Source organism: Momordica charantia (genome assembly GCF_013281855.1).
Source record: "Momordica charantia cultivar OHB3-1 chromosome 1 unlocalized genomic scaffold, Mcharantia_2.0 BLBB01000001.1, whole genome shotgun sequence".
Lineage (NCBI taxonomy): Eukaryota > Viridiplantae > Streptophyta > Magnoliopsida > Cucurbitales > Cucurbitaceae > Momordica > Momordica charantia.
In genome coordinates this window covers 21,235,211-21,257,437 of record NW_028275157.1, presented here as the reverse complement: position 1 = coordinate 21,257,437, position 22,227 = coordinate 21,235,211, and the positions used below count along the sequence as shown (strand labels likewise).

General features: G+C 34.8%; 4 protein-coding genes and 1 non-coding gene across 6 annotated transcripts; 3 read left to right on the top strand and 2 right to left on the bottom strand.

The window, feature by feature from the left end:
- Window positions 1-5,504: 5,504 nt before the first annotated feature.
- Window positions 5,505-5,578, top strand: TRNAT-AGU (transfer RNA threonine (anticodon AGU)). The gene has a single exon. It is a non-coding gene; the product is annotated as a tRNA-Thr (tRNA).
- A 2,455-nt stretch (window positions 5,579-8,033) lies between these two features.
- On the top strand, window positions 8,034-10,723 carry LOC111005557 (heavy metal-associated isoprenylated plant protein 8). 2 transcript variants are annotated; one of them, XM_088119148.1, is made up of 5 exons: window positions 8,034-8,192; window positions 8,391-8,604; window positions 8,749-8,945; window positions 10,069-10,168; window positions 10,262-10,723. In XM_088119148.1, exons 1-5 carry the CDS (start codon window positions 8,184-8,186, stop codon window positions 10,606-10,608), a joined length of 867 nt encoding a protein of 288 aa, XP_087975274.1. In that variant the 5' UTR covers window positions 8,034-8,183; the 3' UTR covers window positions 10,609-10,723. The 2 variants fall into 2 exon arrangements, with proteins under 2 accessions (XP_087975274.1, XP_087975277.1); XM_088119151.1 differs by lacking the exon at window positions 8,034-8,192 and having other exon boundaries at window positions 8,473-8,604; window positions 8,712-8,945.
- A 196-nt stretch (window positions 10,724-10,919) lies between these two features.
- LOC111005556 (SNF1-related protein kinase regulatory subunit beta-2) lies at window positions 10,920-14,326 on the bottom strand. The gene is made up of 4 exons (XM_022277089.2): window positions 13,589-14,326; window positions 12,667-12,845; window positions 12,419-12,581; window positions 10,920-11,430 (listed from the first exon to the last, which is right to left on the bottom strand). Exons 1-4 carry the CDS (start codon window positions 13,811-13,813, stop codon window positions 11,104-11,106), a joined length of 894 nt encoding a protein of 297 aa, XP_022132781.1. The 5' UTR covers window positions 13,814-14,326; the 3' UTR covers window positions 10,920-11,103.
- Window positions 14,327-14,618: 292 nt separating this feature from the next.
- Window positions 14,619-18,023, bottom strand: LOC111005951 (nudix hydrolase 2). Its single transcript, XM_022277663.2, has 9 exons — window positions 17,773-18,023; window positions 17,046-17,275; window positions 16,497-16,562; window positions 16,271-16,408; window positions 15,907-15,984; window positions 15,772-15,822; window positions 15,622-15,656; window positions 15,312-15,420; window positions 14,619-15,009 (listed from the first exon to the last, which is right to left on the bottom strand). The coding sequence occupies exons 1-9, from the start codon at window positions 17,915-17,917 to the stop codon at window positions 14,818-14,820; spliced, it is 1,044 nt and encodes a 347-aa protein (XP_022133355.1). The 5' UTR covers window positions 17,918-18,023; the 3' UTR covers window positions 14,619-14,817.
- Window positions 18,024-20,358: 2,335 nt separating this feature from the next.
- On the top strand, window positions 20,359-22,219 carry LOC111005304 (protein C2-DOMAIN ABA-RELATED 11). Its single transcript, XM_022276760.2, has 4 exons — window positions 20,359-20,534; window positions 20,719-20,919; window positions 21,020-21,115; window positions 21,602-22,219. Exons 2-4 carry the CDS (start codon window positions 20,794-20,796, stop codon window positions 21,887-21,889), a joined length of 510 nt encoding a protein of 169 aa, XP_022132452.1. The 5' UTR covers window positions 20,359-20,534; window positions 20,719-20,793; the 3' UTR covers window positions 21,890-22,219.
- Window positions 22,220-22,227: the final 8 nt, after the last annotated feature.

Below are 22,227 nucleotides of genomic sequence, written 5' to 3'. Positions count from 1 at the left end.
CGATTGATGTTCATAAATGATATATATACACGAGGGTAAAAAGGGAATTATAAAAAATATCTTAATATAGGTGTATGTTTTTTTTTTAAATTGTCATTTTTGCAAAATCATAACCATGTTGCAATATTTGTAAATATGACAATGTGATTTGCTACCCATTAAAATTGAAAAAATATATATGTTTATGCATAATTATAATCACCCCCAATAGGTTGAACAGGAGTGGAAAGAGATTAGCCACTACTGTCCGACCTATACACTACCATGATTTGTACAGAGAAAACAAAATATTTGTGGCTCAAATCAATATGTGGCCGAACTACCACTTTGAATATATGAGAAATTAGAATGATAACATGGAGTATGGAACATGTCCCTCTCTATTTAATTATAGGCAAAGACCCATGACTCTCACTAACCTAATAGATTATACAATGTGTCAGATGGTTGAGAAGTGGTTAGGTGCACTTGGAATCCACGTTTTAAGACTTCATTTTGGCCTTGCGAAGATGGAACCTTAGAAAAGATATATTAATTCCTAGGCGTGGATTGAGAATGTTGTTTGAACCATTCTTGCAGTATTTATCATTAAACACATTGTACATATAGATTAGAGAAGCGTTCCTTGAAATCTAATGCTAACATGTCATCTTCCAAACCATAATACGTTGACACGTGGAAAGTCGTTTGGTAGCCCACAGCACTATACATGAAAGATGATATGCAAAAATGAATATTTACATAATAACGAAAAGAATCGTAAATAATTATAGAAATTGAGAATGGAGTGCAATTAATCAACAATCATTTGATGATTCGTAGACTCTGGAACATGTTGGTACATTTGTGTGGTTTGTAGTAGTATCCGTTGCCATAAATGGAGGTGGACCCCACCTGTAAAATAAAACTTTAAAAAAAAAATCGAAATGCTTTCATAAATACCGAATACGGCAGCGTGGGCTGGGCCGTACGTGGGCCGTAAAAATATCAGAATGACGAAACGACAGAGAAGAGGACGAAACGCTGTCGCTTTTTGGCCGTGTACGTGGGAATTTTGGAATATAAGATGTCTTTGGTGTATGGGAACGTTGCTATGTTTTTAACCCTCACTCTTTTCTTTTCTTTTTCTCCCCATTTTCAAAAAGCCTGCCATTTCTCTTTTCCCTTTCTTTTTCACCCCATAAATGCATTTCCCCACTTTCTCCTCATTTTTCTTTTACTACAACAATTACAACAATTCAGAGATATCGAAATTTGTAGATCCAACTTCCAATTTTGAGTGAAAGAGTTCATGTCAATTACCATTAAGTTATGTTCATATTGATAATTCATTGCAAAATTCAACTATACTTTTGTAAATATTTGTATTATGGGAGATTTCTATAACACTTATATGTTACACATTCATATTTCACCCACCTCATCAATTCTTGCAACTATTTTGTAAAATGAAACTTTTGTAATATTGTTCTTTTTTCTTAATATACTACAATTATCTTGAAGATAAAAGGTTCAATTTTTCATCCCACATTAAAAAGGACATTATTAACAAATTCAACTTAAGGTATGTTTGGTTGGTGACCTAAAAAATAAAGGATTCAATAAAAATTAGAGTTGCATCTATGTTTTAAATTATGTTTAGTAATATATTTGTAGGGTAATTACCAACTAAATATTTATTCAATCCAAAATATTATTGATTAAATTTTTATCAGTATAATAGTTATTTTACAACAACATAATATGTAATATAGGGAAAATTGACAAAATAAGCTTCCTGTGACGCCATTTTAAGTTTTTTAATCGCTCCTATCAAAACACAAGTTTTTTAGTCCACGCCCCTCCTTACTCTACTGCCAAAAGTTTTTAGTTTTCGTCATTTTCCTCCCTTATTTCTCTTTTTCTTTATTTCTTCTCCCTATCTCTATCTTCCTCATTTTCCAGATTTTTTTCTTCTTTCTTTCTCTTTTCCATGTCTTCCGCAAGCATGAGTTTTTTCTTGTTTACTAAACCATAAAAAAAAACCTAAATCTCTCACCATTTTTTAAATAGCAGCCTCCATAATTCCCGTGACCTTCAACAATCGCCGACGACGGATGCATCAAAGCCGACGAGGGAGGTCGTTCGTCAAAGAAAGAGGCTCAGGAGAGGAAGAAAGTTACGATGGGATGGGGAAGAAGATAGAGAGAGAGAGTTGAATAAGAGAAAGTTGAGAGAGAGAGAAAACAAGAGATGAGTGAGCAGAGAGCGAGATTGAGGGAGAAACGATTTTAAAAATTGGAATGGAGAGACAAATCTCAAATTTAAAATACTAAGCATGGAAGATTTTTTAACTAAAATTTAAAATTATAAAATCGCATTAATTTTAGTATATTCAAATTTGAAATTTAATTTAGATTTGTTTTCTTAATTGTTTTTTTCCTATTTAATTATTTGAACGAATCATTTGAAAAATTAACATAAATCTCTCCTTTAATATAATTAGGATTAGAATTCAAATTTATAATTTAATTAGGTAGTCCTCCTTTAATAGTAAATTTAAAATTTTATCTAATTAGGTGGAAGTATAAAAAAAAATCCTGTTTTTTCCTTAATCTCTTCCTCGTAATATAAATCTGCTCCTTTAATCATAAATTTAAAATTTAATTTAACTCAATTTGGTGGAGTAAAGAAAAAAAAAGAAAAAGAAAAAGAAAACAATCCCTTTTTTTCCTAACCATTCCATTTTTCTCTCGATCTCGTCTTTCTCGATCTCACTCTATCGATGACGTCGCTCTCGCTTTGTCCCTCTCTCTTCTCTCCTCTCTCTCTTCTCCCCTCCCTCCTCGACGCATTTGGTTTCATGGAGAATGGAGAAGAAGATAGTCCGGACAGGAGGGACGTGCAAGAGATATAGAAGGAAAGTTTTTGAAATCTTGAAAATTTGATTTTAGAAGAGAGGGTGAAAGAGTTGGGAAAAATAATAAGGAAATTTTTATCTTATTTCATATGCAAATTATTCTTGTTCAACAATGTTGCCGGAGAGGCCACCAGGGAGGCGCAAGAGCTCGGGATGGAAGCAGCGGACGACAACCGAACAGGACCCCCACTCGTTGAATTCCTAGCGGAGACGCCAAAAACTGGTGTGTGTTGTGTAGAAATCATAGACAAGATCAAGCAAATCTAAGAAATGGAGGAGAGAGAAGAGAGATGGAGTCTGGAAGAGAAGAAAAAGTAAGGAGGGACATGAAATGTCATTTGACAAAGTATGTGATATCAGCAGTGACTAGAAAACTTGTGTTTTGGAGAGGGCGATTGTTTTGGAGAGAGCGATTAGAAAACTTAAGAGGCACCTATACAACGTTTATTTTGTCAATTTTCTCATGTAATATAAGTAGATGGGGATGAGAAAACGGGGAGTGTAAAAAAAAAAAAAAAAAAAAGTGAGTGAACGAGAGGTTGTGGTGCGATTCGATTGGGGTGCAAAACTTATCAGGACACGTGTGAATGAGTGTGCATGGGTTAAATCGGGTGCGGTGCCCACAGTCTTTTGGGCCGACCCGAGGGAAAGTAGTTGGTGGCATTGGGCTTGGAAGTTGGAATCTAGTGCGGCGGTGGGTTCCATTTCTTATCATTATCCAATTTAATCTCTTCCCCACCCAACCCAACCCTACCTAAAAATTACTTCACTTTCCCAAATCAATAATAATATTTTCTTTCTTTTCTTTTTCTTTTTATATATATTCTCAAGAAAAGAAAAAAATAACAGGAAAAAACCATTTGTGCTTTTACTTTACAACCCATTCATTTTCTCTTTTACGTAAGGAAGTCCAATAATTTGGTTATTGAACTCGATTGGATGGATTTCACTTTCATGATATCTTGAATTTTTCGTGAAAAATAATTGGCTCTTTATTCGTGAGGATATTGTGTTTACTGTTATTGAAAAATTAAAAACCATTGTTTATCTTTTTAACTTCTATTTTTGTATTTCTCTCTCTCAGTTGTAAAACATTTAATGATGGTGAAGATAATATTTGATTCTCACTTATAAAGCGAAAAAGGACTACCATCTAGACAGATAAATCCCAATTTCTATGAATTATTAAAGGAAAAAAACAACAAAAGGCTTTTTTCATCGTTGTTTTCCTAAAAGTTTACCCTAGTTTTATGTTTTTCACTCTGAATTTTATTATATGCAAATTAAAACAATACTTATTATTTTGAGCCGTTGGGTTCAATAGTCCATTTACTCCCTGTTTGATAAGTGATAACCAGCTAATTTCACTCAAAATAATAATAATAATAATAATAATAATAATAATAATAATAATAATAATAATAATCGGCTTATTATTTACTCTTTAAAAGCAAGTTAGTTTAATATACCAATTTTGTTTCTTTTAACGAATATGTCTATAAAATCTTAACTAACTCTCCAAACAAATTTTCAAATGGCTACTTTTTGCTTCCCTCTTCTAAAAATATCACTCTCTCAATCTGAAGAAATGGATATTTGGTTTATATTCAATCTAGGGATGGACCACATCAATTAAAGATAAATCTAATTTAAAAATTTATAGATGTAACTGAAAATTCACCAAACAACTATATGAGATATTTATATCAATATAGATATAAATATATAAATATTTTGAAATATAATAAAATGTTCTAAAATTTACACAAATATTATAATTAAAATCAAATCTAAACTCAAAGGTAGAGGTAAAACAAGTTAAGAAAAGTCACGCTTGTACTATATTAAAAAAAAAAATGTATACACCAATTTTATGCTATATAGTAAAATTTCTTGAACTCATAAGTGAGAAAAAAAAACGAGTGAAAATATACTTTAATTTCTCCGTGTTAATTTGCTGCTATTATTTATTATTTATTATTTATTTTTTGAGGAAACAAAAACCATTTTCTTTTACTAACTTATCACACTTTTTTGTTATATATTTGTACTCATTGATCTCTCTTTATACAACACATACCTTTTTATTAGTCTTTTTATACACAATTTTTCCTTTACAACCTTGCTATTCATTTTCAACAGCCCACGGATTATAAAAAGGCAGATATTTATTTAAAAAATATATTTTTTTTCTTTTCTTTTTTAAATTTGTGAATTAAATAAGTGTTAAGATTTTTTTTAGTAGGTGTCAAGATAATTTTTTAAAACACATGGAATACTTTTTTTTGGTTTAGTTAGGATTCAAAACATCTTGCATTTTGAGAGAGGATATATACCTTATTTAAAATAAAATTAGTAGATTCATATTCACATAGATTAATATATATTAATAGTAAAAAAAATTTAAAATATTCAATTAGAAAGCATGGTGGTTTAATATCATAAGCTCTCGTCTCAGTCGTTTAGAGCATCCGTTTAGTAAGCGGGAGATCTTGAGTTCAAAATACAATCGCTTTTAAATAATAAACAATAAACCTATGGGATAACTCAATTTTTAAAATAATACAATATTAGTTTTAATGCAATATTAAATTTAGTTTCATCAGCTCTCGTAGCTCAGTTGGTTAGAGCACCCGTTTAGTAAGCGGGAGGTCTTGAGTTCAACTCTCAACGAGAGCAATTTTACTATTTTTAAATAATAAACATTAAACATATTTGATAACTGCACTCCTGTAATAATACATTAAACAAATTCTATATATATTAAAAAGTATTTTAACCTACAATATATATTATGAATAGCAATATCCGCAAGAAACATATGCATAATTTTTAATTCCACCTAAAAAGGGAAAAAGGCAGTGTGTCCGACGTGGAAATAATAGAAAAATTGTAGTCTTGAGAGATTGTCTAAATTTTGTTTTCACCTAAAACTTAAAACATGATTAGTGTGTCCAAATTTGAAAAATCAGATTGCATCATAATATATATATATATGATTTATACATAGCCAATTAAATTGATTGTTTAATTGCAACAAGAAATATTATAGGGCAAAAGAAAGAAAAAAAAAGGGTAAAAATAAAAAAAAAACCTTGGATTAGCTTTTAATGGTGCATTCCCTTTACTACCCACGATAAATGATTGAACCCATATTGGACCGACACTCTGCATTAAATACCCAATTTATTCCATGTTAGTTTCCAATTTCAGTTTGTGGCTTCCAGTAACAGTTTAGTCCCTAAATTTTAATATGTAACAATTTAATCTATGTAACTTAAAATTTGTAACAATCTAACCTATACTAACGATGAATAAAGAATCTGAAGTTTTTTTCATATCAATTGTTTGTTGAACCTTGTGAATTGAAAAATCTAATAAAATGATTTATATAAACACATCTGATCCTTTATCGATTTATTGATTTACGTATATGAAAAACTTAACAAAAATGTTAGAATAGAGACTAAATCGTTACCAACTTTTAAATTACATAGATTAATATATATGGACTAAATTGTTAATAATTTAAAATTAAGTCGAGAGGAAAATGAATGTCCTTGAAAAAAAAGTTTGAAATTACCCAAAACTGAACCCATCAGATTACAAAAATTCTACCAACAAAATTAAAAATCTAACAATAATAAAACCTCAACAATTTAACACCCGAGCCAACCAAAAAAGAACCAAACCCCATAGAAAAATGTTAAAATTGTAGCGAATACATACTTTTTTTTATTTATTTTTTATTTTTTAGCCACACAACTTGTACTCATTAAAAAAAATCTCAAGTGTATCCAAAGTTGGCCACAATTCTTCAAGAAAATAATAACTCAACAAAATAAATGAAGTGTATTAATCTTATTTTCTATTCAAGTTGAAGGTTTAATTTGATAAAATTAAGACTTTAATTTTAAATTTGACTCGTTTTGTTAAATGCTAAAAATTTATATTTATTTATTATCCTTTTGGTTTAATCTCCTCTCCTAATGACATCTTTGATATCTAATATTTGGTTAATATTATAATTGATTTGATTAGTTTTTAGTATGCAGCAGTACACAGATGTACTAAAAGTTACCGGTGCTTGAGTTATGGTTGGCTATTCATTTTTTTTTGGGGTTCTTTATAGAATAAATGGGGTATTAATTCTATTAGTTAGATTTATATAAGAAGAAAATTTGGTGATTAAAATATTGTAGGACCAAGAAAAACATGGTTTAAAAAAACTAAAGTCACACCATTATAAAGAGAGTTTGCCTTATTTATTTATCTTGTAGAACATGTATTTGAGTTGGTCAAATTTACCCTTCTAATTTAGTTTATAAATCAATAATTGAGTCAATCTTCCGCTCTAAATTTCAACTTAAGCATGGCTCAATCTTCAAAACAAAATAGTAACGGTCCGATTTTAAAATGACAACTTTACCCAAATGATATACATTTGTAATATATATGCAATATATGACTACTAATATATCTATGTGATATATATCTGATATACTATTGATATATTTGCAATATGTATGTAATATACATATGATATACTGTTGATATGAGCATTTGTGCAATATGTATGTGATATACATCTAATATACTATTGATATGAGTGTCCGATATACTACTGATATAAGTGAAAATTTTTGCTATATTTAAAAATTTAAATCATGTGACATATTTTAAAATTCATAAAAAAATTTTGCTGCCCAGTGTAATTTTTCAAGAAAAAAAAACCATCAAAGATTAAACTATCGATATGAGTAAAAACATCAAAATTTCAATTATATGATGGTGATTAATATCAGCATCTGACATATATTCTTTCAAAAAAGTTATGGAAATCACAAAAGTTCACAAAAATAATTTCAGTTAATAAATTAGTATTTCACCGAAGTAATAAATTGTAGTATATATTTTCACCATATATTAAAAATATATAGTAACATAATGTACGAATAGATCAAATGTTCAACTTTAAAAGAAGGTAATAGGTATTTTTTTAATCTTCAAATTTACAGGGAGTAGTGATTATGAAGAAAGCGAAGGGCAAAATTGGAATGTTGAGTGAGGTAAAACTTAAAAGGGACATATGGGTAGCCTGCATTAAATTCCTCCACATCAGATTTGCAGATTGCCCCACCTTCCTTATAGCCCCATTCTCCACACCCATAAATTCCACACTTTCACAGAGAGAGGGAAAGAAGATTGAAGAAGCCAAAATCCAACTCAACATTTGCTTCAATTTGGAGCTGTCATTGCAATTCCAGAGCCATTAGTCCCAGCCATGGGTGAAGTAAGCAAAATTTCTCTCACTTCACTTATGTTTTCCATTTTTCTTCCCTCAAATTTCTCCATTAATTAATCTCTTCTGCAAAAACATGCTCTGTCTCTCAATTAATTACTCCAACCATGTCCAAAACTAGGCACCAGTCATTCATGGGCATCTACTAAAACCTTGCAAATTTTTGCCTTTTATGGATACCCTTTGCAGGAGATCAAGAAGAAGGAAGAAGCGGAGGAAAAGAAGGAAGAAACCAAACAAGAAAGCAAAGAACCAGCTGAATCAGCAGCAGCAGCTGAAGAAAAGAAACAAGAGAATGACAAGAAGAATGAAGAGGAGCCACCTCCAGAAATCGTCCTCAAAGTTGATATGCATTGTGAAGCCTGCGCGAGAAAAGTCGCCCGAGCTCTCAAGGGCTTCCAAGGTCAGTTTTTCATTCTTTTCTGCGCAGGCTAAAAGCACTTCTTATATAAGCACTTTCAGAATTCTAAGCAACTCTTTGAAACTACTAACTAATGAGTACTTTCATAGTATCTAGTTTTGACGATAAGGGGGTGTTTGGTTGAAGGAGTGGAGAGCGTGGCGACAGATAGCAGAGCGGGGAAGGTGGTGGTGAAAGGGAAAGGGGCAGACCCATTGAAAGTGTGCGAGAGATTACAGAAGAAAAGTGGGAGAAAAGTGGAGCTAATCTCGCCATTGCCAAAGCCTCCTGAGGAGCAACCTAAAGAAGATGATAAACAGCCCAAGGAAGAGAAAAAGGAGGAGGTAAAGTTATCAAATTTATACAAACATTACAAAAAGTTTCAATTGTTCACACTCACCCACCCCTCTTTTTTTTTTTTTTTTTTAACTTTCACTTTATCCTACATATCCACCAATGCATATATGCAAATACCACTAACTTTTGAACTTCCTTTTTGAAAAGAAAGAAAAGAGAGAAAGGAAAAAAAAAAGAAACAAAAAAGAACTAAAAGGGTGGCTAAAGTTGAAAGTAAGATCCCTATATTGTCATGTTTTAACTCATGATAGAAAATTATGCAGTTGGTATATTTTCAAATCATACCCTTCTGTTAAATTTGACCAGGGTATGATTTAAAAGTTTCTCAAACTACAAAGGCATTCTAAACCATTTTTCAAACTACAAGAGTATGATTTACAGACCAGACCAACAAAGATGTCACAATTAATTGTAATGCAAATTAATGATGTCTTAGAGGGAGAAAATTAGAAAGAAAACTTTAATATTGTAATTTTCGAACAGGTTTTCGATTTTCTTTTCTTCTCTGCCTGTGTTTACCCTCTTTCCTTGTTGCCAAGACAAATGAATTGAGGATGAGAAGTCCCAAGCTTGAAATGAAAATTGAGGCAAAATTTCAAACATGGAAATGAAGAGAAAGGGGGAGTGTGGGTGAACTCTGAACTGACGTGAAAACAACAGAACAAAACAAAAGGACTGAAAATGGAGACCCCACTCCACCTCACCTCACACTCAGCCCCCTCTCTCTTGGTTTCACAGAAATGCACATTACACAAGAAGAGAGAGATGGATTGGATGTTGCTGTACCTGTAGCTGTAGCTCTTATTTATGGCCTCCAAAACTTTGACCCCACACCCATTGCCATCTACTCACGGGTCTTCAACTCAAACTTCCCCTTTCTTTTTTGTTTCTTCTCTACTCTTTCATTCACCCATCTTCATTTTTACAAAACAAACCCATGTACCGAGCGTAATGGCGGGGACCAACTTGTTTAACATGGGGTCGGAGTTGAATACACGAGAAAAGAATTCCCTCTACGTAATTTATGAGTCAGAGATTGGGAATATGTTCCTCCTCCTGACCCCAGCCCGTCCCGTTACTATAATTTTTTATCTAAGAATTTTTTTGTAGGCTCCGCCACCACCAGCAGCGGTAACAGTGGTACTGCAAGTCCAGATGCACTGTGAAGCTTGTGCTCAAGTTTTAAGGAAGCGGATTAGGAAGATCAAAGGTACAATTTTTCTCCTCATACTTTGATGAATAAAAGAGCAAGACAAGGTAGGATAGTGAGAAGAACATGTAAAAAAAATGGAGGTTGTTGCAGGTGTGGAGTCTGTGGAAACAGATCTTGGCAACAATCAGGTGATTGTAAAGGGGATCATTGATCCGACAACACTGGTCAACCATGTCCACAAGAGAACCCGAAAGCAAGCTTCCATTGTAGTGAAGGAGGAGGAGAAGAAGGAAGAGGAGAAGAAGGAAGAGGAAAAACCGACAGCCGAGGAGAAACCAGAGGAGAAGAAGGAGACCCAAGAAGAAGAAAAGGAAGAAGATGATAAGAAAAATGACATCAAAAAGTTCGAGTACTGGCCATCCAGATACTACACTGAGTATGCTTATGCCCCTCAGCTTTTCAGTGATGAGAACCCAAATGCCTGTTCAATAATGTAGTATCTCACTGCAATTGTATTTCTTAGTTGGCTGAATTTGCCGTTTTGTATGTTCTGAGATACTCTGTATCCGTGTAATGCATGCAAGATTAATGTTAATCTCTCTCTTAACTTCAGATTTTCAACTTCGGACAACGAGTCTCTCTATATTTACACAATGGTCGAATATTCTATCTACTTTAAGTCTAAGCCTACATGGTTAGACCATATTCACATCCTAGATAGATTTTAGCCATGTTATGAAAGAGAGATGAATGATCCTATTCCTACCACAATGATGGGGAAATTTTTGGTACATGGGTAAAATGTATGTCAGATCAAAAAGAGATGGGATTATGTAAGGTACAGTCTTGAAGAAAGATTCATACAGACTTCCTGGTTGATTCAGAAGTGTTGAAATGAAATGGCATCAACACCAACACCATACAAAGCTACAGTGAGGAAAAAGGGATGGCTTTAGATTTTGAATTTCATTACATGGGACGTCTATACTACGTTATCTCTGCAAGGATTTATAGAGCACGACAGTTACGTACTTCGCTAGGAAACGGTGAGTCATTCCGAGTGCCACGACGGAGGGGCCGCCCCTTTCCTTCTGCATGTAGAGATGATTCAGCACCACATGCTGAGGTCTTGATAAAGGAGGTAAAATCTCATTGTATGGGCAGGGCATGTTGAGCAGTGTTGTTTGCAAGTGTGGAGGAGCCAATGGTGGCTCCTTTGAATAATCTTCAGGTTCCAGCTGCAAATTGCTGTAACTCGACTCGGGAGACTGAGGAGGTTCGAAGCTAGAGATGCTTTCAATGTCTTCTGGAACATAATCCTGTAACATTCATCAATAAAAAATCTTATAACCCTCTATTCCGAAGTTACTGCCACCAAAAGCCATTCTCCAGGGATCCTATTGGGGCATGCTCAAAAGGAAAAAGAAAGCTCTGACTTAATGACTTGTACAAGTTTCCGCTTTTGTGTATTGATTTACAGAATCCTTATTCAAATTCCTATTCTGGGTCAAATGTGTCAGTCTCAACACATAAGATGAGAAAGAATGGCCATTCGAATAAAAATTAAAGCATTGATTGAAGAGCATTTGCCCCAATTAAAACATTAGAACTGTATGCAGATATGGAAAAATATTGGAGAAGAAAAACATGAATATTTTAGGGCTAGTTTGGTTATCATTTTGTTTTTGGTTTTCTATTTTTAAAAATTGAGTTCATAAACACTACATAACATTCTATGTTTTGTTATATGCATTTTAAATTTTTTTTCAAAATCTAAGTTAAATTTTGAAAACTAGAAAAAGTAGTTTTCAAAAGTAGTTTTTGCGTTTTGAAATTCGGCTTACCAAAAAGATGATGAGGAAACAAACATAAAAATAAAAACTAAAACAAAATTATTATCAAACGAGTTCTTTAACGATCATATTTTTCATCAGTTGATAACCAAGCTTATTGACTAAGATGAGAGGAAGGCATCTATGATGATAGAAGTACAACCTTAATTATATATTTTAACCAAAAAGAATAAAGATTGAATCAAGAGTTTACTAAGTGCTTAGTCTTCTTGAAACTAGGTTTCAAAAAACAACAGCATCATTAACCAAGGTGATCACAGAATGAGAGGAATTTGATTCTCAACCCTGAGTTTATGATCAGAAAACTCCAAATTTGAATTATATTTGGTAATTTCAAACAAAAATAATTAAAATTTCAAACTTTGATGCAGATCATGAAACCAATTCTTTAAAATCTTCAGTTTTTGTCCCAACTAAAAGAATCACGTCCTACTTCAATAAAAGAGATTTTTACCTGCAAGTCCAAGATATTGTAAGCATTGCCTGCATCATCTTGTGCCCAAGGCAAGTCAGGAGCATATCTCCATTGTCCATCAGCAATAAACCTATACTGGTAAACACCAGAAGGCAGTACCTTCATAATCGTGAAGTCCTTCCCGGATCTCTGCAATGGTATTCTGATGAGATAGAAGACATCAGGTATCAGAATGCAGTCAATCGAGTAAAAACCAAACAAACAATCAAGAGAGCAGAGCAACAAACTTCATTTTCCAATTATCCCAGGAACCCTCAAGAGCTACTTCCTTGCCACCATGGCTCCACGTAATCATTGTTGGGATTCCTTGTTCACTGCCAACATCGTCAAACCATGAACTGTTATGCATCCATGAGTGGCTTGAGTTGTGCACCTCATCAGGTCTTGGCAGTGGAACGACTGGCACCTGTAGGACAAATAGCACTCATAATCATGGCTCACGATGACGGAGCGTGGAGGGTGAAGACACTAAAGAAAAAGAACCAGTACAGAGATCAGGTTATTTCACAGCAGACAGCACAACCCACAGTTATACTACTAACAAAAACTAAAGAGGACATTCTGGTTATAGCTAAACAGTATTACTGACTCCATTCCAGAGTCCGAAATGGGTAAACTTTCTAACCATTCAAAGTAAATTACAAATTAGAAAAGTTAAAACAAAAACCATTTTCTATCATTTTATTCCCAGTCAGTCACCTCTTTCCATCTCAAGGATGACAGAGTGATTTTTTTTCACCTTCTACAAGTACAAGCATACAGACAAATTCCATCTCCATGGTAAAATGGATCCTTAAATCGAGATGCCTTCTGTACAAAGATTCCAGTGAGCTTATACAACACAACACTGCAATGGGAAAACTAAAGGTAGAGGCAGCCGATCGAATTTAAACAAAGAATTGTAGTAATAATAGCTCTGTAGATTCACCAAATCGCCTTTCAATTCATGTTGGATTTACATCAAACATATACTGTGCAGGTAAAGTAAGGACACGAAAAGGTCAAGATTCCTCGCAGAAGCTTATCGAAAAAGGAAACAAAAGGCATTTCCAATTGCATACTACGCCAGACTTTCCCACCATATATCAAATTTCATCGAACTACAGAATTTCACGACCAGAAATGGAAGCCAGAGTTGGGGGAACTCACTTGGGGAGTGAACATCAATGGAGACGGAATGGCGCGGGGGCTATGAGGAGGGGAATGACCCATCAGCTCTCCGGGCGGATCGCCGGCGTGGTAGCCAAGGTGCGCATCGGGCGGCGCAGCCAGGCCATCCGGCAAACCCCTCGGGCGGCCACCGACTTCTTCATCTTCTTCGTCAGCCCCAGATGGGTTACCGTCCTCATCTTCTCTCCCGTTCACATTCCCCATTAATACGAAAAAGAATAAATGGAAAGTAAATAAAAACAACCAACTTGTAGTTGTAGAATCCCTTACGGGGGAGCGAAAAAGAAAGAAAAAGGGGGAAAAACGATTCTCCACAGAAAAAAAAAAAAAAGAAAAGAAAAGAAAAGAAAAAAGATCAAGTGATTTGGGACCACAGAGAAACCCTCGTAAGCTTAGTTCATGTTGCAGAATTGCAAGGAAATCCGAGGAGGATAAAATTAAAGAAAGAAACCCAGAGCGACAGATATGAGGAGGGATTTAAAAGGAGAAACTGTAAACAGAGTAATGGATTCGAAAAACCAAGCAAAAGAGTAATCTTTCTTTTCTCCGATGAGTTAGGAAGATCGGATGGTGGCCCAACGATGATGGGCTTTTAAGGATAGCAGGAATCATCGTCACGTCATCGTTGACAAAGTCCTCATCTCACCCTTTGAACTTCAAACTCCAAACTCCAAACTCCAATTTTGCTATTTTACAGCTTCCCCTCTCATGCTTTCTTTCTTTCTTTCCCCTGTTGTGGATGCCACGTTCTAAGTTCTAACCTCCGTATGGGCTACACTTCTAATAATAATAATAATAATAATTCCCAGTTTCTTTCGTACAACGACAGATTTCATACAACCTTTTTTTTTCCCCTTTCTTTTTCTTTCTGAAGGACCCTGCTTCCTATTAAACATACTTCAAACGATTTCATGAATATATATAGAAAATTTCCCTTTCTTCTTGTTTTATGGGAATTGAGATACAAATTGCCAAATTGATTCTATGTCTAACCATATGGAGGCAGCCATTAAAATCATCATATCGTATTCAAAATCAAACTTTCAACTTTTAAATAATAGAAACATGGGTCTGATCCGGTGGCAAAAATAAATGAAGAATAGCAACAAAGATTCATGCTCTCTCGGCAAATATATACATTTTGAATCAAATGAGGATTGATCTCAGAGCAGTTAAAGAAGTATGGCGTCGTGGCTGATGAAGAAACCTCACTGCCTTTTCAGATCATTTTCGTTTAAATACATTAAGTAGCTTTTGGTTGAAAACGCCGAGGAAGTAAGCACAGGAGAAAATCCAGAGTACTGCTTCTGAATCTTTGCGGCACAAATTTTGTTAGTATACCTCAATACTTCGTGTTCTTGAATAAATGGTTGAGCGGAGTAGTCCTCGAATTTCATCCACTGCGATAACAATGGTTTCAACAATTACACACAGTACAAATTGGTAGCTATTAGTTGTAATCTCACATGCTTGTCTTTTTCGTCGGATACAATTGAAAGGACTAATCAGAATCTAATTCGACTAGCTAGAAAATATGGTTATTTCGCCGCGAATATTAACATTCCGAGAGGTCTGCAAGTTTTTGAAGCAACTGATTCAACAAGCTTGTAGCTTATGGTCGCAGAGAGCCGATTTCAAACATTACACGACGTGTTGATGTAAAGTATTTCAGTTTTATGTTGTTTCAATTGTCTGGACATACCTGGGCGTCCTCTATCTCCGCTTCTTGCTTGCATATTTCAGAGGATAACGGTTTCAACATGCAAACGAAGAACAAATCTGATTTCTCAAAGAATGCTTGGTGACTCTGTCTGCAACAATTTGAATGAATAGCAAATGATAAACTTTAATGTAAAAAAAATTGAAACCATTCTCTTTGCAGACATTAAACATGCGATCTTAAAAGAAGAATCTAAGGCTTCAAAGTCTAGCCAAATTCTACATATGTGGGGCGGAAAGTTACATTCCTGATGGATGATTTCATAATCTAACCGATATTCATAATTTCGTACCTGAAGGCTAAAACTTCCACGAATTGTGTGTCGATCTGTAGAAGCATAAGCCAGGAAACTTTAGGATAACTTCTAATTGGGACTAACATGATAAACAACTGATGACCAGATAATACAGCTTATCTGATCATGTAACTTTATTTAACTTACACCAGTCTCTTCTCTAACTTCTCTCTCTGCAGCTCTGCATATATCTTCCCCCTTTGATATTAGCAAGCGAAGTAAGAGGAAAATTAAGATATTAACATGCAGATATGGAATTGGAGCATATTCGAAAGTATTTACCTCATCCACAACCCCTGTGGGAAACTTCCATACACCAGTCCCTCGAAAAAATCCACTATTTTCCTGAACCACGAGTACCTAAAACAAAATTTTCAATAAATTAGAGGACCTTCTCGGACTATAAACGACCAAAACATAGCTTACAGCAGTGCCGTACATATTTGCCACTTTGCAGTAATTTAAAAAACGCACACTTCCCATATTTTTTAGATACTTTTGGACATTTTTTCTCAATTCTAGTTTCTTGTTGTAACCATGATTACTGCTGGTCTGCTACAAGTTAAGTATATAAATACAAAAAAGCTATTCATTCACTAAGTTTCTTTTCTTGGTCACTGCAGTAATAAAGTGCATGGAAATGTACCTCTTGGTTTTCGTTCAAGACAAAGGCACAAATGCCGACTCGATGGGTGGCATTTACGGGAAGAGTATGAGCTCCTCCTGGTATCCAGTACACAAGCATCAAATAGTTGGGCTCCGCATGGTGGTACCAGAATCCTTCCTAGACAAAGGATAATGTTCGCTGTTTGGTGAAAGAACCATACAAAGTCTACTGTGGAAATGATCTAAAATCCTCATCAGAATATCACCTTAACAACGGCTTCAACAAGATTAGAAAGTTCAATAGGCAGTTTAATCCAAACACCTCTCTTGCCCTGCAAAAGATTTGCTCATCATGAACACAAGGAAAGAATATAAATTACTTAATGCGACACAGTGCCAGAGCATCCCCAGAAATGACTCCATGCTAAAGGTAAAACCAGCGTTGGAGCAAAAAGAACACTAAAATCTCAAGTACAGGAGGCTAATTTTCAACAAAGTTTTCCACTACTACAACTACATCATGAGAATGATTTTGAAAATTTTCAAGTTAAATTAAGAAACTGAATTTTGAAGATCACATGCTCAAGAATGAAGCAAAAAGAGATGGCAGGTGTATCTAAACCCTGTACATTAATTGATTACTTTTTACAGTGGCATTAAAATTGCAGGAGAAAGAAAAAGCTTGTGTACCTTAGTCCTAACAAAGAAATGAAAATGGAGTAACTATGATCTTATATCATTCAAAGGTGGGCACTATGATGAGGAAAAAGGGGGGAGAGGTTTACTATTGAACTCATCATGATAAGAATGACCACCTGTTGTTTCCAGTATGAAACTGAAGCTCTAAGGATGGGCACAAAGACCTCAGAGTCCATAGGTTCGCTCATCTCCACGATAACACCTCCATGATCATCGTTGGTTGCATCAAGCAGTTTAACCTGTTGAACCTCATTTGCAGCCGGGACTTGCTCCATAACAAATGGTGACTTAGCAGAAACTGAACAGAATTTACTGCAAAAAGAAGCTGAATTTCCAACGCCAATCCCTAACATTACAAGACTCAATTAGTTAAACAGTTCAGTGTATTCACATTTACCATCTGCTCATAACAGAATCCACAAAAGTAATAGTGAAAAACTGAAGTTTTTCGAGTGTCATCTCTCAAATTCATTCACTGCGATTCAAAACAATGAGATGGGTATTGCAAAAATAAAACAACCTTACAACGCGCTGACATAAGCGAGAGTGAACTACAACAAATTAGCCAAGCAATCATTCAATCGTTCTAGTCCGGCAACAGAAATGCAGCACATTAAGAATCGAAACACCAGAATTTAAACTCCAACAAAACCAAAATCTGGCTTGGAGGACGCATTAACATTTCTAATCAACCCCCCGAGCAAGTTCGTATTAACGAAGAATCAAATCATAAGTAAACTCACGAGCTGATCGAACCCAATAAACACTCGCAAATTATCTAAAAATTTCAGGTTCATTGACATCCCTAATTTGGAGGGGGGAGAGAGAGATAGAAATCAGAACCTGTGCAATAAAAGGTAGAGATGGGTGCGAAGCGAGCAGCGAAGCAGAAGAGAGGGAGGTGATATCCCGGGAAGCAAGACGGAGCAGTGACAGTGGTTCTGAAAATGGGCATGAAATTGGAAGAAAACAAGAGGGATCTGATCATGAAGACTCAGCCCTGTGGTTGAAGATGAAGGTTCAGGCTACGCGTTCGTTCCTTCAGTTTCTCAAATTTTTTTTTCCTTTCTTCCAATGGCAGTTGCTTAGAGTCTAGACTCTATTTTCTTTGACTGCAATCCCCAAATCTAAGAGGCTGCCGACTGGCCACGTCTGCTCCATGGGCCCCGCCTAAGCAGTGAGTAATTGTTTATTTAAATACTATTCCGTCCAAAACTTCAAAAATGTATTTTTAAATTTTACAAATTAGCTAATATTACACAGGCTAAATATAATTTTTAAAATATAGCTGTGAGTGGTATATATAATTTAAGTTAAATTTTTACGAATAGCGATCAAAATTGATATTTTGAATGTCTAATGACCAAGATAATATTTAAATCGTACGGTTAGATTGGGTTGATCTATTGAGAAATTTATATTATACAACATAACTTAATTAGTTGTTTAATATGTCACTGATTCAGAAGTTGAAGTATTGAATATATGATCTTGAAAAGAATGAAGAATAAATGCTCATTTTTTAAAATTGGATTGAGATCTAGCAACTCTATATCAAAATTTATGATTATGAATAAAAATTATGGGTTTAAATACGATTAGCCTAGTTAAAAAAATCAATGACAATAAATCAAAATAATTACAGAACTAGGATTTTGAGATCTCTCACGTCTTTGTCTTCAAAAAGATTTCACTATTGACTTCTTTCTGTCTTTGTATCTTTAATTAAAATGTACGTACAGCTAAAGACTAAAGAGGCTTAATCTGAACTAATTTTTTCAACTACATAGAAAAAGGATTTCACAATCTTTTCGATAGAGTTGCTCAATTGACGAGAGCATAGACGAGTGCGTTCTTCTCCTTGTTGATGTGGGTAAATTTGTACTTTTATATTTTTGAGTAAAGATTTGAACATTTTTTTTAAGTGAATATTTCTGGAAGTACAAGTATATAAATATTTACTATAAGGGGGTTATATAGTATGGGTTATGGTACTTTTCAAGAATTAAAGAAATTATTTTCTTACCATGGATTTAGAGTGAAGGAGATATTTTTACTTTTTTAATTAAAAAACTTCAAACCAAACTAACTGAAAAAATAACCCATAAATTGATCCAGCTAATAAACTTTTAACCCAATAATTAAACTCTAATGGTCAACATGGCAGCTTAGGTTCAAATTTCCACCTTTAAATTTGGTTGAGCATAAAATTTACTCAAACATATCCTGAATTCCGATGAAAATTAGCCTGTAAAATAAAAATTAGCACTTTAATACTCAAGTCAGTACATGTTCGAATTGATTTACTTTTCAATTAAATATTGAGATCAGTAGATATATAAGAATCCATTTATCTTAAAAATTTATAAGCAACCATTTGATAGTAACTTCCCATTATATCTTCTCCATAAATTACAAATCACTCAGTGAAGTAGTGGTGGGTGGGTGGTTAGAACACACTTGAGCACATACGTTCGAACTCCCTCTTTCAAACTTCCAAAATTACTATGTCTTCTATGTCCGGACTGACTTAGGAGTTAATCTGGTCACAGAATCAACAAGCAGAACATGGCCGAGCATTTTCAATTGTCTAACAATATTTATTGTATTAAATAATAATTAACTAAACTCTAACCCATATAGTTGGATTTAAAAAGCAATGGTTAAGTTGTTGCAGATCTTGAATAGGAGGGACTTTCATGCTTTAGATAAAGAGAAATTTTTTCCTTTTTCAATTTTTGACCATCTCTCCATTTCCAAAACTCATCGCCTTTGAATTTTCAACTACTACGTCTACCAAACCAAATAACAATTTCACATTCTGATCTACCATTTTTCTCTTTAAAGTTGTCCCCAGTGTGATTTCTCCTCTCAACTTTTTCTTGTTACATTTCCCTCTTCAATGGTGTAGGAGTATTATTCGTCTGGCTCTCTGTAATCAAAAGTTCGGGCGTTCGAATAACAATTTTGTATCACAGCCATAAATCCTACGTTCACGTGGAAGTCCCACGTGTGTTTCTCCTTGTTAGTTCTTCGTGTTCGTGGTGGTGCCTTGCCCTCAATTCAATTCTCTCCTTTCTGCAATTTCAATTTAATAAAACAAAGATCTGGTGGACAATGGAGATCCCTTTATTGACTCTCTGTCCCTCTCCAGTCTCCAACCAAAAACCACACCCATCTCCCTTTTCCTTTTCTAATCCGCTCACACTCCCACATGGCAGCAACTATCCAATGACAGGTACTTCCATCCACAAAGATTTTCAAATCTCTTCTTTAATTTAGCATCTTTTTTGTTTTTTTGTTTTTTTACTTTTCAACATTCTTGTCTAAAGCATTTACTCCCGTCAAAGTCCGCATGGGGCTCCCACCTATGACTGTTTCTAGTCAAAATCTATCCGTCCCACTCACCATCATTTCCCCATTCTACTTGAAATCGTGGACCGCCGTGTTTTGCCTCCCTTAATCATTCCGCCCTCGAACTGTAGACGAAATATCCCACCTGCACCAACCCTTTATTTTCCTTTCAAATTTCACTCCACTGGTTCACGGATTAAGCCCTCTTCGATTTCTGAGCCCTATGTTCATTGCTTTCGTTTTGATTTCTGGTCTTTTTCTTTTTTCTTTGATCTTGTGTAGATGTAAAAAATGGACACTGTCTGGGTGGTTGGAATGTGGTTCTGTGGTTGTCTTGTTTAATGGGTCGAAATCGAAACGTTTAAAAGTTTGTTAATTTCACTTAAAACTCCATCTTCTTGGCTCTTGATTTCTCTCCCATCCATATAATTGCAGCTTTCTAGTGCGTGCATACTTTTTGAAGCCACCCGCGTGCGCCTTCTTCTTGGATAGCTTGATGCGGCCATTGCTATGGAAGCTGAATCAGCTGGGGAGCCATTGGGGTTGCTTAAAGTGCTTGTGATTCAAGGGAAGAAACTTGTGATTCGTGATTTCAAGAGCAGTGATCCTTACGTTATTGTCAAGTTGGGGAATCAGGTCATTTCTCGCCCTTCCCTCTTCTTATAGTGTTCGTTTCTTCTTTGGATACCCTCATGTTCTGATTTGGCTTTGTTAAGTAATTTCATTCTCATTACAGACAGCAAAGACCAAAGTTATCAACAGCTGCCTTAACCCTGTTTGGAATGAAGAACTAAGCTTCTCCCTCACCCAACCTGTCAAAGATCTGAGATTGGTAAGATTCTGCTCATCAGTTTTTAAGCCGTATTGTCTGTGTTCTTTGAGATAGTCCCTGATGTAACACTGTCTGCACTGCGGCTCATTCATTTGTTTATTTCTTTCTCCCAAGTTTCATAACTTCAGGCTGTAGTCACTTGTAAATTCTTAGCAATTTTGGTCATGAAGAAGAAGTGTGGTATAATGGCTTATTACAGTATAGCAACTATCATTTGAAACCATACAAGCAAGTGTCAAACCGGTTGTAAATGATGAGAGACTGTATTGTTTTGATAGCTAGGGCTATCTTATGTTTGTGTAATCAAAGTCCCATTTGATAAACAAATTTCTTCATTACTCATTCATCTTTGCTTCTAGTTTTCTATTCTACCATATTCTGTAGCTCTGTATTCTGACCTATTTCTGGAACTGAAGAACTAAAAATGAGAACAGTGTAAGATAATTTCTTGAAGTTTGTCCTAAAAAAGTTGTGTTCTTTCTCCAGGAAGTGTTTGACAAAGATCGGTTCAAGGCAGATGACAAGATGGGACATGCCGAGCTGAGCCTTAAGCCAATTGTTTTGGCTGCTAGATTGAAACGAGTTCTTGGAGGTTCGTCGGGGCTGACAATGTTAAGAAAAGTTACTCCGGACACTAATAACTGCTTAGCAAGGGACAGCAGCATTAGTTGTATGGATGGAGGGGACGTATCGCAGAGCGTTTGGTTGAAGCTACGTGATGTAGAATCTGGTGAAATAGAGCTAAAGATCAAGTTCATTGACCAGTCTAGATAAAAGTTATGTGCTGTTTGAGGCTGTGGAAGGTGGAGTAGCCTGTAAATTTGCTTCCATTTTTCATGGTTTTGATCTGTCTTCAGCTTACTGTGATCAGTGATTATGGGTAGAATGAGGCAGATTTAGCCATTTAGGGTGTAGATTCTGCTGTCTGAAAGCTAAGTTAGAAGCTTATGTTGTGTTTGGTTTGTGGTTTTTTCATGGTGGTGGGATATAGAGAATAGGCTTGGAATTGGAAGGTCCATTATCGTATTTGGATAATATTTAGACATGGATAGTTGACCATGTGAACAAACATCTTCGATTCTGTCGGAGAATTTGAAATATGAAGATCACTA

Bases quoted from the DNA above. Each gene is read 5' to 3' on its own strand.
- LOC111005557 (XM_088119148.1), top strand. The intron at 8,946-10,068 runs GTAAAGTTATCA...ATTTTTTTGTAG, and splicing joins AGGAAGAGAAAAAGGAGGAG to GCTCCGCCACCACCAGCAGC. The intron at 10,169-10,261 runs GTACAATTTTTC...AGGTTGTTGCAG, and splicing joins GCGGATTAGGAAGATCAAAG to GTGTGGAGTCTGTGGAAACA.
- LOC111005556 (XM_022277089.2), bottom strand. From the start codon at position 13,813: ATGGGGAATGTGAACGGGAGAGAAGATGAGGACGGTAACCCATCTGGG. The intron at 12,582-12,666 runs GTTTGTTGCTCT...CTATCTCATCAG, and splicing joins TGGGATAATTGGAAAATGAA to AATACCATTGCAGAGATCCG. The intron at 11,431-12,418 runs GTAAAAATCTCT...TGAATGTTACAG, and splicing joins ACAATATCTTGGACTTGCAG to GATTATGTTCCAGAAGACAT.
- LOC111005951 (XM_022277663.2), bottom strand. From the start codon at position 17,917: ATGATCAGATCCCTCTTGTTTTCTTCCAATTTCATGCCCATTTTCAGA. The intron at 16,409-16,496 runs GTGATATTCTGA...TCCTTTGTCTAG, and splicing joins TTGTTGAAGCCGTTGTTAAG to GAAGGATTCTGGTACCACCA. The intron at 15,657-15,771 runs GTAAGTTAAATA...ATGCTTCTACAG, and splicing joins AAGTTAGAGAAGAGACTGGT to ATCGACACACAATTCGTGGA.
- LOC111005304 (XM_022276760.2), top strand. From the start codon at position 20,794: ATGGAAGCTGAATCAGCTGGGGAGCCATTGGGGTTGCTTAAAGTGCTT. The intron at 20,920-21,019 runs GTCATTTCTCGC...TTCTCATTACAG, and splicing joins TTGTCAAGTTGGGGAATCAG to ACAGCAAAGACCAAAGTTAT. The intron at 21,116-21,601 runs GTAAGATTCTGC...TTCTTTCTCCAG, and splicing joins CTGTCAAAGATCTGAGATTG to GAAGTGTTTGACAAAGATCG.